At 44.0% G+C, this 14823-nt stretch overlaps 1 protein-coding gene across 5 annotated transcripts in view; it reads left to right on the top strand.

Moving 5' to 3' along the window:
* Positions 1-12050, top strand: part of TDP1 (tyrosyl-DNA phosphodiesterase 1) — a 94889-nt gene extending 82839 nt beyond the window's left edge. For 2 of the 5 annotated variants that reach the window (XM_034992267.1, XM_034992266.1), the window contains exon 16: positions 3334-4703. In XM_034992267.1, coding sequence (XP_034848158.1) covers positions 3334-3578 — 245 coding nt within the window. In that variant the 3' untranslated portion in view covers positions 3579-4703. The other 3 variants (XM_034992268.1, XM_034992271.1, XM_034992270.1) reach the window with 3 other exon arrangements.
* The last annotated feature ends 2773 nt before the right edge of the window (positions 12051-14823 follow it).

The raw sequence follows: 14823 nt of genomic DNA, 5'->3' as shown, positions 1-14823 counted from the left end.
ATAGAATTTATTCAGATTTCATCTGTTGCCCCAGTAATGTCCTTTATAGCAAAAGGGAAGTTTCAGGTTACATGTCACATTTGTTCATCACTCTCTTTAGTCTCCATTAATGTGGAATAGTGCCACAAGATTTTTGTGCATTTCATGATACTGACACTTCGCTGAGCACAGGCCAGTTATTTTATAGACGGTGAGGGACATTGTATGTTTGGTTTGTCCATTGTTTTTTTGTAAGTAGGTCCAGAGTGTGCACTTTTGCCAACACCACAGAAGAGATGTTGTTTTTCTTAGTGCATCATATAAGGAGTCACATGATAACAATCTGCCTGATTACTGATGAAGTCAGTATTGATCAATTGGTTAAGGTGGTATCTGCCAAGTTGTATCTTTTGCAGGTTTAGTATATTTTAGAATTTAAGTTTTAAATGTCTAGAACTAAGCTAATTAGCTGTATATGTAATTGCTCAGTAGGAGAGGTCATTAAAACCTACTTGGCACATGAGATACACCTGATCTAGATTTAGCATATATGTAGTGTATATAATCCTCTAAAGTGCTTTAAACCATTGGTTCCCAGATAATGTAACCATTCCCCCTACTGCTTGATTGATTTGAAATAATTCCTTGAATTTAGATAGTACAGGAATAAACAACTTCAGTCTAGACCTCTCATAATTATTGCTAAATAGTAGAGACTGATTCATAAAGTATCTATGTAAGGGAAACAAAGCTGATTTAACTTTCTAATCCAAAGAAAATGCAAAATAAGTAAGTCACTTAAAATCGTTGTTGATATGCTTAATTTTCAAGGACCTGTTTTTGAAAGATCTTTAGAAATGAGGATTTTTTTTTTTAATGAGAGAACCAGGAAAGGTTTTTAGACATGATTTTGATCATCTCCTTTAATAAAATCTTTCTGTTTCATAGTACAAACAGAAGCCTGACACAAACTTCCAGCTTAGCTTTTAAAATTACTTTGTAAACAGAAACGTTAAGGAAATCTGAAATTATCAAAGTAAAAAATAATTTTATCAGATGGTATTGAAATCAGTATTTGGTTTTTAGCAATTTGAATTATACTTCCTCCCACTGGATAGATTGTTCTCTTGTGCTTTTTTTAGTCACGGATTAATATGGGAGATCGTCACAGAATAGAGAGTTAATGGGTTTCAGATAACACTGGAATCACAATTACCAAAGATTGCATCTCTACTAGGTCAGTAACCCAGTGTAAAATATTTCGGAGCTTTCCTTTGTATTGCAAGCTGGCAAGTCTTTTATCCATTCGTTGATTTCAGAGTAGGCTAAGGTAAAGTGGCATCAGAAATCTTCTCATTAGTTCTTCTCTTTGGGATCACACACAGGCCATATACAAACATAGTCTGTGCCTGATACAAGGAAAGAATTAAAGGTGATTGCTCAGGTGACAGACAGTGGCTTCTATAGGTAGGATTCAAGTTCCCCTGAAGACAGTGGGAAATGTATGTATGGGTGTTTGGACATGGGGGTCGAGGCCTGTTTAACACAAGGGCCATTTCTTAGAGGATTAGAGCAAAGAGCTTATTTCCTGGATAAGTAGAATGGGATATTGTACTTGGGTTTGTCTGGCTGTTAAAAAACCTGGTGGACCTACACAGCATATGGAATAATGACAATCCTCACCCACTGTGAGTTGAGAGTAGTGGTCATTATAATATTATAGCAGCTAGCACTCATCAAGTACTTATTATGTGCCAGGAACTGCTATGAGCACTTGACCTGAGTTTATTGAATCCTCACTACCCCCATGATACCACTACTAATATAACCCCTACTTTATAGACAAGGAACCTAAGCACTTGGGTCAACTTGGTCAGGGCCCCATGTCTGCCATGTCCATGACCCCTTTACCATCGCACTGTGCCACCTCCCCACAGAGAGCTGAGTTCTGGAGTTAGAGATGTCAGGTGCACGCAGTCCTCAACTGACCGACCACAGGGACAGATGGAATAGACAGAGAGAAAACCCCTTGGTTGTCCCCTCATCCCCAGCCTTCCTGCCATGGCCTTAATGTTGGCCTCACTGTGTCTCACCTAGACTGCACTGCCTATTCATCTCCCTGGTGTTGGTCCCCTCCCAGTGGACATCATCTTCTCCCCTGCTGCCACGCACCTCTCATCTTGTCACACTCCTGTTTTAAATCCTTCCATTATATCACAGGAAAAAGCTCATCCCATTTAGCCTCTGATCTCAAACTCTGATTGTGTTAAGATCACCTTTAGAACTTGGTAAGAATGTGTAATGCCAGGCCCTAGCCCAGACGGATGGAAACACACTCCCTTGAGGTGAGCTCTGGGGAAATGCTCCGGCAATTCTCACATCAGCCAGGTTCGGGAACCACTGCGCTGACGGCGGTCAGGTTCAGAATTCTGGCACCACGGCCTGCTTGCTCGTCTGTCTGTCCCCCTGGACTGTAAACTGAGAGGACCCCCGCTTTGTCTAGCAGAGTACCTGGCATCTAACCAGCACTCGACAGATATTTCAGATATATGCAGGACTATTTCATGAGGAAAGTTTTTCTTTCATGGGACAATTTAGGAGGATTGCTTGAAATAGGCTTTCATCTAAGCCAGTAAGTGTGAATGCTGACTTCGGTAATGGTCAAAAGACAACAGAGTCACAACCACCTCTTACCCTCCTGTTAGCCTTTTTGCGTCTCTCTCCCCAGGTAGTGGTGAACCTTTCAGCCGGCATGGCAAATGGTCAGCCCGCAGGCAGAGACATTTGCTCATTTATTGAGCAGTGTGTCCAGGGATTTGCCAGCGGATAGTCACCTTACTTGGTCATTGTTGGCTAATTGTGAGGGAGAGGAATAAATGCAGTGGTGGTCTCGAAGATGCTGCCTCAGTGAAGAGTCTAATAGCTACTGCCATAGCAAGGATCGGGGTGTCCTTTGCCTTGGGGATGAAGTAGAGCTGATGTTACCCAATGGAGCAGTCTGCAAGAAAAGATGGGAGAAGTCCAGCCACAGAAGGCCATGTCCCCCGTGGAAGAGAGCCAGTGGTTTGCTCAGGCCAGTGGGGAGCTGTGGGGGTTCTCCAGCACTGCCAAACCTTCAGCCTTTGATGAAGTGTGTCACACAGGCCCTGGATTATGGCTCTCTCTCAGGCTTAACAAGCTTGCTTCAGGCTCTCACACCATCTCAACGCCGAAGACAAGAGAACAGGGTTCTGATGACTTGTTGCCATCTTCGGCCTTCTTTCCCCACACATCTGCTGGACCTGCTGTTTGCATGCTGGTGCAGCCATTATTCAGCACCGTGAGGTGTGAGGAGAGCCTCCCTTTGTTTGCCAGGCCGTCCTCCGAGCTGCGCTCTGTCTCTATTCAGGAAGAGGAGAAAGCTTCCCCGAGAGCGCATCGGCGGTGCTGGGCGGCTGTTTCTGCCGATGGTGCCGCGTGGCCGCCTTACTGTAAGCATTCACCCCTTCAGAGTTGTAGCTCTCCTCCTCTTCGGGCCAGTTATGTGGGGATTGATTCTTAACCCTAGCAACCTATTTACACCCTACCCCTACTATTATGGTTCTTTAGAATTGGTTTGATTCTAGCAGTAGTTATGCATGATGAAAGTGATTTGTTCTGATTTTTTTCAATTTCTGAAACCCCAGTTAAAAGGGGGGAAAGTTCATGGTTATTGAGCACCTGCAACATGCCAGGAACTTCCACAGGTGTTTTCTCAGTTATGTTTCACAATCCTCCTGAGAGGTTGCTTATGTAGCTAATTCCCATTTCACAGCTGAGGAACCCGAGGCCAAGATCCCAGTGTTTTCCCGAGTTTGCAGAGAAGGATAAGGGCAGGACCTGAACCTAGGTCTTTAGTGTTCTCTCCCTTGTATCCTACCAAGGCATGTTGCTTGCTTCACCATCGGTCTACAGTCATTATACAGAGACCTTCATGCCTCATCAATTATTAGCCTTAAGGAACAGAACAAAACCATTTCGTGGAGGTGGCCCCAGGCCTCTCGATTATATGTGACCATGACCCGCTGAGAGCAGTGTGCCATCTGTTACTGTTGGTTTCTCCAGCGTTGTAAAAGATAATAGCTGCCCTTTGTGAGGTTCTCTCTCTGCGGGATGCTCTCGGACACTACGTGCGTTTATCTCACTTCCCCTCCTGACCGCACCACAGTCAGGTACACAGAAGGACACTGAGGCTGACAGAGGCGAAGTGACTGGTCAATATAAGCAGCAAGCCAGAATGTACACCCTGGTTTCTGCTGGCCTGCTTCCAGGTTCACTTGCCTGTTTCTTAGCATGAACTTTTGCCAGTAGCCACTGTCTGAAATGGGCTGTTGTCTGGGGTTGGTTCAGAAAGGGTTCTTAAGGGGGTGGCTGAGTGGTGCAGTTGGTTAAGCGTCTGACTCTTGGTTTTGGCTCGGGTTGTGATCTCAGGGTCGGGATATTGAGCCCCGCATTGGGCTCTGGGCTCGGCACGGAGTCAGCTTGAGATTCATTCTCCCTCTGCCCTCCACCCCCATGTGTGCTCACAGGCACTCACTCTCATAAATCTTTAAAAAGAGGAGAGGGGTTCTTAAAAATGTGTAAACGTGGTGGTTTTATCCTATCAGGTAAACACATGGGTGGTTTTATCCTATCAGGTAAGTGAATTTTTTGTAATCCTGTTCAAATAAGTATTATACATATATAATGTGGTTTGTTTGTTTTTTCCCCAGATCGGCCATGGATTTGGAACATTCCTTATACCAAAGCACCAGATACACATGGGAATATGTGGGTTCCCTCCTGAGAATCTTAAAGCACTCTGAAATTTAGGTTTAAGACCTCAAGCCCCAAATAATAGATGTTCTAATTTGTACTGGATGTTCACCCTTAAAGTTTTATCTACACCCCTAACAAAACTCTGCATAGCTCACTCTTGTGAACATGTATGCTGGTTATACTTTCAATGGTCATTAACAGTGTCACTAAAAAAAATCTATTTTCTTAATTCACTTTTTTAAGCTTTGGAATGAAAGCTATCAAACTCGACAATGTTGAGTATAGACAAAGTCATCCTCAAAGTGATATATGGAATTTCATGATGGTGTTTGCGCTTCCGAAGTGAAGATTGACTATGTGTGTTGTATTCCTTCCATCCTGAAAGGTGCTCTTCATTCAATAAAACTTGTCAGGGGAAGAATATGATCATTTGATTATCACCCAGCCCTCCACTTTCTGAGTGTTGTCTTGGGGTTGCTGGCCCTGAGTCTGCAGATGTTCCTGGCCTCTGTCACGGAGGTCAGTGTGACTACCCTTCAGATGCACCGAGTCCTACTGCCTTTCATCGTCCTACAGCTTCATGAGGCTTTTCATCCTGGCACCATGCTGGCTGCCTCTGCTTACAGATGTGTCCTGCCATTTCCTCACCCATTCCCTGGAACAGATGGGTGTCTTTCATCCCCCTGCCCCCAAGTTTCCAGAAAAGACTGCTCACAGAACCATATAAAATCACAAGTATCTTACTTGCAAGGAACCCTGAAAGGTAACCTTATTTGGTGCCTTCAGTTCACAAGCAAGGGAACGGAGACCCAGAAAGGTTTAGGATGTCCCCCACATCACAGCTGGTTTGGGTCAAAGTTGTGAATGTCTTCGCTTTATGTACGTATGTCCTTCATACTTAGGAATCACGTTTTCCTATGAGGATTTAGACCTCCTTTTCTACATGAGGCTGATTTCCAGTTTGTCTCCAGACTCTTTATCTTACAACTTTGAAGAGTGTTGAATACTAATTTTGAAAGATTTCTGAAGATAGCTTTTTGGACTGTTCTTCAGGCCTACAATTTTCACCTTAGGACCTGGCAGGGCAGAGCGGGGGTGCTGTTGTAGAAAAGTCTGGGAAGACAGCTGCAGACCCTCCACCCTTCTCCTGTCACAAACTCCGCTTTACCTATTCTATATTTTGGAATTCTGTAAAGGGTATTGTCTGGGATTATGTGTGTGTGTGTGTATGCATGCTCACGCTGCTTTAAAAGTTGAAAAGCCACTGAATTATTCATCTTACCTGTGTAGTGAGCTGCTTAAACTAAGGCTTAGACCTTTTATGACCCTGCCTTCTACTTCCCAGAACATGCAAACCCTCTATCACATGAGCCAGGAAGGCAGTGGGAAGGCGTCCGGGGCTGGCCCAGAGTGCGTGCCCGGCAGTCTGTGTGTCCAAAGGCCTGGCAGGGGACCCGGGATTCTCCCCAGCATGGTGGTCCCATCCTGGGTGGGGGTGGGGCAGCACCAAGGAAGTGTCTCACCAGTGTCACCACGACGGTGAGCAGTCTTCCTGCTCTGCAACAGGACTCAGAAAGCCTGGGCTCTGCAGGGTGGGTTCAGCCACTCGAGAGGACAGTGGCAGATCGACAGCAGTCCCTGGGCAGAGTAGGTCACACAGGTACGTTGTTCATCTGATCCACATCACTGCAGAGTGGGTTGGAGCTCAGAGCTGAAGTCAGACTGCCAAAGTTTGAATCCCAGCTCTGCCACTTAACGGCTGTGTGACTAGACCAGGTTATTTACCTTCTCTGTGCGTTGGTCCCCTCAACTGTAAAATGCGGGTGGTGGTGGTAATACTCCTCACAGAGGATGATGGAGAGTGGTGAGTGAATGCGTGAAGATACTCCAAGCCTGCACAGCATGAGAACCGTCCAGTGATTGTGCTTGCTGTTGCTACGGTTGACCCATTAGGATTATCCTCATTTTCCTGATAAGGAAATCGGGACTCAAAAAGGTGAAGTGATTATGCAAGGTCATACTTCCAGAAAGTGCTCTCACCAGTATTTGAACCCAGGTCTGGCAGCATCCACGGTTTGTTTCCTGCCAGGTGGCCCAAGCTCCCAGGCAGCATGGTATGTGACAGACAGTTTTTACTCCTCTGGTGTATTGTGGACACTTTTATAGAATACAGAATCAGGTGCTTGGATGTTACAGCACTGTCAGATTACAATGGAAGTTTCTAAATGCTTATTTTCTGTACTCCTCACAGACCAGTTCCGGTCCATGGGCCATACTTCCAAGTAACATTCCTCTACACCCAGTGGGGACCCAAAGGGGCCCATCAGGAAACAGACAAGTTCTGTAGAATGGGTGGCTAGGTACATCAAGGTAACATTAGGGGAAGCCCATGACCAAGGGTTATGCACTCTGGGTGTCCAGGCCCAACTGCTAACAGCAGCCTTCTGTGCCCCTTACCCTGGTCAGCATGGGCTGGGGGAAGGCAGGCCAGCATAGGGTCATAACATGAGCTTTCTGGGCATAGTTGATCGCACACGTGGAAAACAATGCCCCAAGAATAATCAACATGGGAACCCAAAAAGCAAGCAGTTCTGCCCCATCTGGTCCTTTTTTAAATGGAACTGAATTACCCAGAGTGCTACAAAAAAGCATCATCAAACGTGCCTGCTAATGCTTGAGGAAATTACTTCCATTATTCTAGGTTGGGGTTTAACAATTATTTCTCCCTGACTCGAGGAGCGCTCACCTCACCCTTTTGTCTGCAGGTAGCTGCCTGCCATCTTTTTATTTTTTATGTAGCGTTCCATGATTGTGTATAACACCCAGTGCTCCATGCAGTACGTGCCCTCTTTAATACCCATCACCAGGCTAAACCATCCCCCCACCCCCTCCCCTCTAGAACCCTCAGTTTGTTTCTCAGAGTCCACAGTCTGTCATGGTTTGTCTCCCCCTCCGAGTCCCCCCCCCTTCATCTTTCCCTTCCTACTTTTTTTTTAAACATGTATTATTTGTTTCAGAGGTACAGGTCTGTGATTCATCAGTCTTACACAATTCACAGCGCTCACCAGAGCACATACCCTCCCCAGTGTCCATCACCCAGCCACCCCACTGCTGCCTTTTATCCTTTTTTCCCCCACCACCTCTTCCTGCTTCAGATCTGGAAACACCAGCCAGTGACTGTGTACATGCTGAGGGTAAACATCCACATCACAATTCAACTTCCTGCCGCTTCATAAAGGTCTATTATAGGAGATTTACTAGCTGATTAAGGAGCGTCTCAGCATGCGGACAAAAGGAACTGCTGCCGTTTTGGGGAGTTTTCTCTTGATCTTTGGAAAGCTTACCTAACATTCTTTTACAGAGATGGACATGTAGCCAAAAGTCTGAATGAGATCTTCATACTAGATGAATCTCAGCAGAATATTCTGAATGAGAGTTTAAGAGTCCTAAAACATTTTAAGGCAGAAAATTGTCCGTCCCTACATGTAGCAACTTAAGTCACTTGCCGTTTTGGCAGGAGGATTCCGTGTCCCCTCCACCTCCCACATACTCTTACGAAGAGAGGAATGGGTCTTCCACCAGCTGCTTTTGTGGGGTGAAGGAGGGAGAGGTTTTAAAAAAAATTTTTTTAAGATTCATTTATTTTAGAGAGCGAGAGGGAGAGAGAAACAAGCAGAATCTGCCCTGAGCTCAGAGCCCGGCGCGGGGCTTGGTCTCACAAGCCTGAGATCACAACCTGAGCTGAGACCAAGAGTTGGGCACTTAACCCACTGTGCCAGCCAGGCACCCCTAAATTATTTTTTATCACATTCCTGAGAAAGGCTGCCTGGTTTTAACTATAGTTGGTACAAATCGTCCTTAAAATTCACTGATTTGGGAGGCTGTATTTTTCCATATATTGTAATAGCCAATGTTTCCTGAGCTCTTTCTATGTCTTGACTCCTGTGCTTACATGCTTTACATTGAAGCCTCACATTAGCCTTCCATCAAATAATATCCATAAGGTTCCACGGTGGAGCCCAGCTTTGTTTTCCTGGATTCTTATGTAGAAGTTAAATAGTTCTCCTTAATAGAAGTTACATATGTGACTTCCAGCACATATGGTTTCTGTATCAGATTTGGTATGCTGAAAATAAGGACCTTAGATTCCATTTTGTCACAACTTTTTTCCACATAAAATTAGTTTACTTTCTAGGGAAATGACATATTAGTCCATTTTGAAACCATTTTTGGATGATCTGGATATTTGGTTCAAATCTTAGGACATTTTACTTCCTCCCTCGTAACTGAAAAATCAGAGCTGTAACCCCTTCCTTGAAAGTACTTGGTTTTGACTGCTGAATACCTCAAAGAAGAAGGTTAGATAGGCATTCTTTATTTACATTCATAAAATGTAGTAATTGTACTGATGAATGCTATTCATTATGATGAAAAAGTATGATGGCCAAAGTGCTGGAACTCAATGGCAGAAATAAAATAGCTTAAATATTATATAGGATTAAATCTAATTCTGTTGATAATGTGCTAACTACATGTATGCATGGATCCCACTATAACATTTTTGACAAATTTTCCAAGTTTAGTAGTTCACTTTTTTCAAGCAATATCCAGGCCAAAAAAAGTACTACAAACAAAACTACATTTTCTTACTGCATTTTTAGCAGCTAGTAAGTTACAGGTCTTAAGGGGTAATGTACAGCCATTTGCTCCTGGGAGAATGCTAGCAGTGCCCACAGCCAGAACCCAACATGGAGACAGGTGGCCACCTCTGAGCCCAGACCCTCCACTGGTCCCCGTAAGAACACTGACCAGCGAGTGCAGAGCACTTGGCGTGTGCCAGGTAATGTTTGTGTTTTCTGTGTATTAATGGACCAAATCATAATAGCCCAGTGCTATTCCCACAGCCATTTTACAGATGGGGAAACTAAGATTATTTGTCCAAAGTCACACAGCTGGCAAGGGCAGAGCTGGGATTTGAACCTGGGGAGTACTGCTATGAGGAATCAGGCACAAGTGTGGCAGACGTTCCCAAGCTCCAGCCAAGGTAACCAGGTACACTTCATCCACTGGAAGAGCAAATCCTAGTTGGCATGACCGAACCAGCTATGGGTCCATAAAATCAACCGCTAAATGCTGCATTAGCATGCAGGCCTGAGTCACTGATTTATTTTTTTTATTATTTTTTTAAGATTTTATTTATTTGATAGAAACAGCCAGAGAGGGAACACAAGCAGGGGGAGTGAGAGAGGGGGAAGCAGGCTTCCCGCCGAGCAGGGAGCCCGATGTGGGGCTCGATCCCAGGACTCTGGGACCATGACCTGAGCCGAAGGCAGACGCTTAACGACTGAGCCACCCAGGCGCCCCCTGAGTCACTGATTGATTGATTGATTTTATTTTTTTATTTTTTAAAGATTTTATTTATTTGACGGAGAGAGACACAGCCAGAGAGGGAACACAAGCAGAGGGAGTGGGAGAGGGAGAAGCAGGCCTCCTGCCGAGCAGGGAGCCCGATGCGGGGCTCGATCCCAGGACCCTGGGACCATGACCTGAGCCGAAGGCAGACGCTTAACAACTGAGCCACCCAGGCGCCCCCTGAGTCACTGATTTATTAAAGCCAGAACCTCACCATGGAACTGGTTCCTTTGAAGTGTGAGCATCAACAGCTGAAGACATTGCCATGTTAAGTACGTTCTGTTAACTTCTCTGACTGAAACCTGGTGTTTCCACGGACTAGACCTAAAGCAGAGAACAGAAGGGATTATGCCAAGTGTCAAAAGAGAAGGCAGCATAGAAAACGCTGGGGAGCACGAGGGCAAAAGGCAGCCGAGGAAATGAAAGGAGGGTGCCTCATGCAGTGACAAGGGGTAGTGAGCAGACATGGGGCCAAAGCAGTGCAAGTCAGGGTAAAGACAGAGTTCTAAGCAAGTCCATCTCAAGTACGCTCTGTTCTCTCAGGCCTACCAGAAGCCCCACTGAAACTTTAAGGCATTGTTCCCTGGTCCCTTTGTGGTGAGGTTTTCAGAGCACTCCACTGTGATTAAGACCTGGAAGGCATCTGGACCAGTCTTTAATACACAGGGAAACTCAGAAGGGAAAGGTGAGGGATAAAATTGCATCCATAGGGAATTTATTAGATATAATCAATCATAGGTAACTATATACATTACACTGTGGGGCAGGTGACACCTCATTTAGGGAGGGTAAAATAAAATTCAAGGTCACGACTAGTATGTGTTCCCATCTGGCCCCAAGGACACAGATGATACCACTGTGCATGCTCTTGGTAGCTCTTTACTCATAGGTCCTTTAGAACTTAACATTATGGTAGCTGAATGCTGATTTTGTTTTCTTCGAATAATTGACATAATGAAAATGTAAAAGCCCCTACATATTTGCTATTCAATAATTTTTCAATATTTTTATGAAAGAATACATTAGGATGCTTTTACAGCTACAAAAGTCAGATTAATTAGGCATAAACAACAAAAGACTAACAGAGTCTAGCAAATGCTAGAGCCAGAGGATCATAACATAACAGTCTCCAGGTCCAGAATATCCGCTTTCAGGAATATGGACACCATTCTCCAGCAAGCTTTCTCCACCTGGAGGCTGGAGATAAATATCCACCCCACGCCAGGATCTCACATTACTTCCAGGTGGTTATTTTAAAAAAACAAACAAAACACCTTCTTTCCCAGTAGCTCCAGCAAGTCCCCTGATGCACCTGATTGGCCCGGTTAAGTCACCTGTCCATCCCTGGTACAAGCACTCCAGATTAGGGGACTGCCCCTCATGAGAAGGGTACAGGGGTGGAGTCCTCCAAAGACAAGTGGAAATGCCTGAAGTCCACTCCAGAGCAAGAAGTATCTCTAGGTGAAGTATTAATAGTGTGCCAGAGGAACCTTTTTATGCCTCTTCCTTAAACAATGTGTGCGAGTGTGCAGATTTTATTTAAAAGCAAATGTAAACCAAGAAGGAAATTTTTAAGTCCAAGTTTCTCGCAAATTTGCATAAATAAGTAAACCCTTGTAATGAGTGTGCTAAAGCTGATTTTTCAAACTGCCAGTCAACATTTTAATGAATCATGAAATCAATTTAGGAAGTCATGACCAGCAGTTTTCAATGAAATCTAGTAGAAAAATCTGAAAATACTTGTGGCACAAAGTGAGATGACTGTTTCAATTTATATATTTATGAGTGTATTCAGGATTACAATATATAATGTATTCCTTCCCAGGTTTGCTAGTTCAGTCACACTGAGTGAAGACAGTTCCATGGATAATGGCTTGAGATTGACAAGCCTGAAATGTGACTCAGCTCCAAGACACCCAGGACTCAGAATTGTCTGATCCCAGCTCTGCTGTCCACACCATGAGACCTTAGGCAAGTCATGTGATGCCTTTAAGTCTTCATTTTCTCATCTGTTAAGTGGGGGCTCATACCTATCCTATCTCATGGGATTGTTTTAAGAATCAAATGAATCAAATCAAATCAAAGGGTGCTCTTAAACACTGGCAAGAACTCCATAAATCTAAGTTGTAATGATTTTCATTCTCAAAGTAAAAGTGCTTGGGATTGGCAGTCTCTCTCTGGGGCACTTAGATGGTAATTCAAGTGTAGAAAATAAACCCATGTCTTTGAAAAATTAGCATTTTCCCACAAATACTGCTTCTAAACTACTTCATGAAAGTCATTTCTGGAAGATGGGTAGGTTTGAGTCCTGGCTGCAGCAGGGTAACCAGGATTCCACAGAAAGGGGACCGTATTCACAAGGAAATCTGCCTCCCTGGACCCAGTCTCTCAAACACTCTCAATAACTCCATAGAACTGACCTGCAGACTTCCAGTCCTAAAAGTCCTGGATCCACGTTGCCCACTGCCTGTTGGGTGGGACTGAGGAGTCCATGTGAATGTGAACCCCAAGGGTGAGTTGGCACTCTACCCCTGGAGGAAGCTCATTTTATAAATGAAAAAACAGGCTCAAAGAGGTATGGGAACCTGCCTAAGGTTGCAATCTTGAAGATCATGACAGCAAGCTCCTGCCTCCTGAACTCTGATACCAGAACAGGCTCAAGAGATGGGCATCTTTGATTATGCTTGGATGGGCAGAATCCACCTTTTGGTAGAAGAATGGACTGTGTGGTCTCATTGAGCCACTCAGCACCTTTCTAGAGACAGCCTGGGAACACTTCTAAAGAGCCCAGCCTCTGCCTTGCCATTATATTCTTCTCTGGCCCTCCAGCACACACTTGGCAGTGGATGGCCTCTCTCCTTGGTCTCTAATTCCTATTCTTGGAGTGGCACCCTGGCTCCCACTCAAAGTAGAACTGGGTGGCCTTAAAAATGAGTTTAGGAGTGAGGAGAGGGGATTGGCTGCATAAGGGAACTTTTGGGGCAACAGAAATGTTTCTATCATGATTGTGGCATTGGTTACATTTTACAAAACCCCTTGAATTTATACACCAAATTGGTAACTTTTCTTGTAAATGATAGCTCAATTTTAAGGTTGATTTTTAAAAACTCAAAGAATGCACAGGTCAGATATCCATTCATTTGTGCTAATTTTACATTGAAAGAAAAACTAAATTGTTGAACTCTAGTTAGTTATACATATGGCTGAAGGATTTAGGGGCAAGTAGTAATGGGTGCAGTTTACTTTGAAATGCATAGAAATAAGGTGTATTAATGGATAGAGTTATGATAAAATATAGAAAAACTTAACTGTATAATCTAGGTTACCACTATAAATTCTTTTACCTTTGGAGTATGTTTGAAAGTTTCATTTTATAATGTTGTGGGAGAAACCACATAACTTCAGGTTTCTGGCAGGGCCAAATAGCCCCAGTTGAACCAACTCTTTCACAAATAGAAAATATAAACTTGGAGAAAAGTCTTTAAAAAACCAGCTACTGAAAGTGACTGAAAGCTGCAGAAATGAAGGAGAGTTAACACTGGAAGAAAGCCACCACACTAGGTGAGTTTCCTGGTTTTGTTTGTTTAACCACTTCGGGCCTGAGGTCAGCGGCACCATAAAACCTCCAGGGGAAATCTATAGTCTTGCTGGCTAGAAGATCCAGAGGACAGGGTTTGGAGCAAACACAGTCTGAGTATGAGGAAGGAAAGAACAGAAAAGAGAGAACCAGAGAGAGGATTACCAGATTCTGTATATAAATTCTGCCCAAATCTCTGGCTGATCTCTGAGCTGTTCATGCACAGCCAAGGCCAAAATAACTAAAATTTAAGCTACTTCCCACTGCAGGGGAGACACTTTGCAGTTGAGTGCAGCCAAGTTAACTGCCTGTTTAAAAATAATAATTTAGGGGCACCTGGGTGGCTCAGTCGTTAAGTGTCTGCCTTCGGCTCAGGTCATGATCCCGGGGTCCTGGGATCGAGCCCTGCATCGGGCTCCCTGTTCGGCAGGGGACCTGCTTCTCCCTCTCCCACTCCCCCTGCTTGTGTTCCTTCTCTCGCTGTGTCTCTCTCTGTCAAATAAAACCTTTAAAAAATAAAAAAAATAATAAAAATAATAATTTAAAAAATAATTATTTTTCAAAGGAAAAGAACAGAATTCAGAGTTTCTACAACACATCATAAATTATCAGTTACAATGCTTAGGGTATAATCCAAAATTACTCAATATACAAATAAAGAGAAAGACATGGCTTATTCTCAAAAGACAAGCAAAGGAGACCAAAAGAATCTCCAAAGATTTTAAAAACAGCTAATAAAATTGTGTTCAAGAGTGTAAAAAAAAAAAAATCTTATATTGAGATAGCAAATCTCAGCAGGGCAGTAGGAATTCTTTTGAAAGAACTGAGTGGAAATTTTAGAACTGAAAAATACAATACTGACGGGGGCAGTTCTTCCCCCCTCTGTGTGCCTCCTATCCTCTCACATGACCACCACACTCAAAGCATTTCTGGTCACCAGATGTGTGGGGGTGTTTTCCCTGCCAAGCAATTCTGAGACACGCTGGGGGTCCTACAATTTAAATGCACACAACCTGGAGATAACGTCAGATCCCCCAGGTAAAGGGCTCAGTCCCACAAGACTGTCTCCACCCCACCCC

This window comes from Mirounga leonina, unplaced genomic scaffold (assembly GCF_011800145.1).
Source record: "Mirounga leonina isolate KUSES-001 unplaced genomic scaffold, KU_Mleo_1.0 Mir_82, whole genome shotgun sequence".
Taxonomy (NCBI): domain Eukaryota; kingdom Metazoa; phylum Chordata; class Mammalia; order Carnivora; family Phocidae; genus Mirounga; species Mirounga leonina.
The sequence above is the reverse complement of the archived record's forward strand: the minus strand, read 5'-3'. Positions and strand labels throughout refer to the sequence as shown.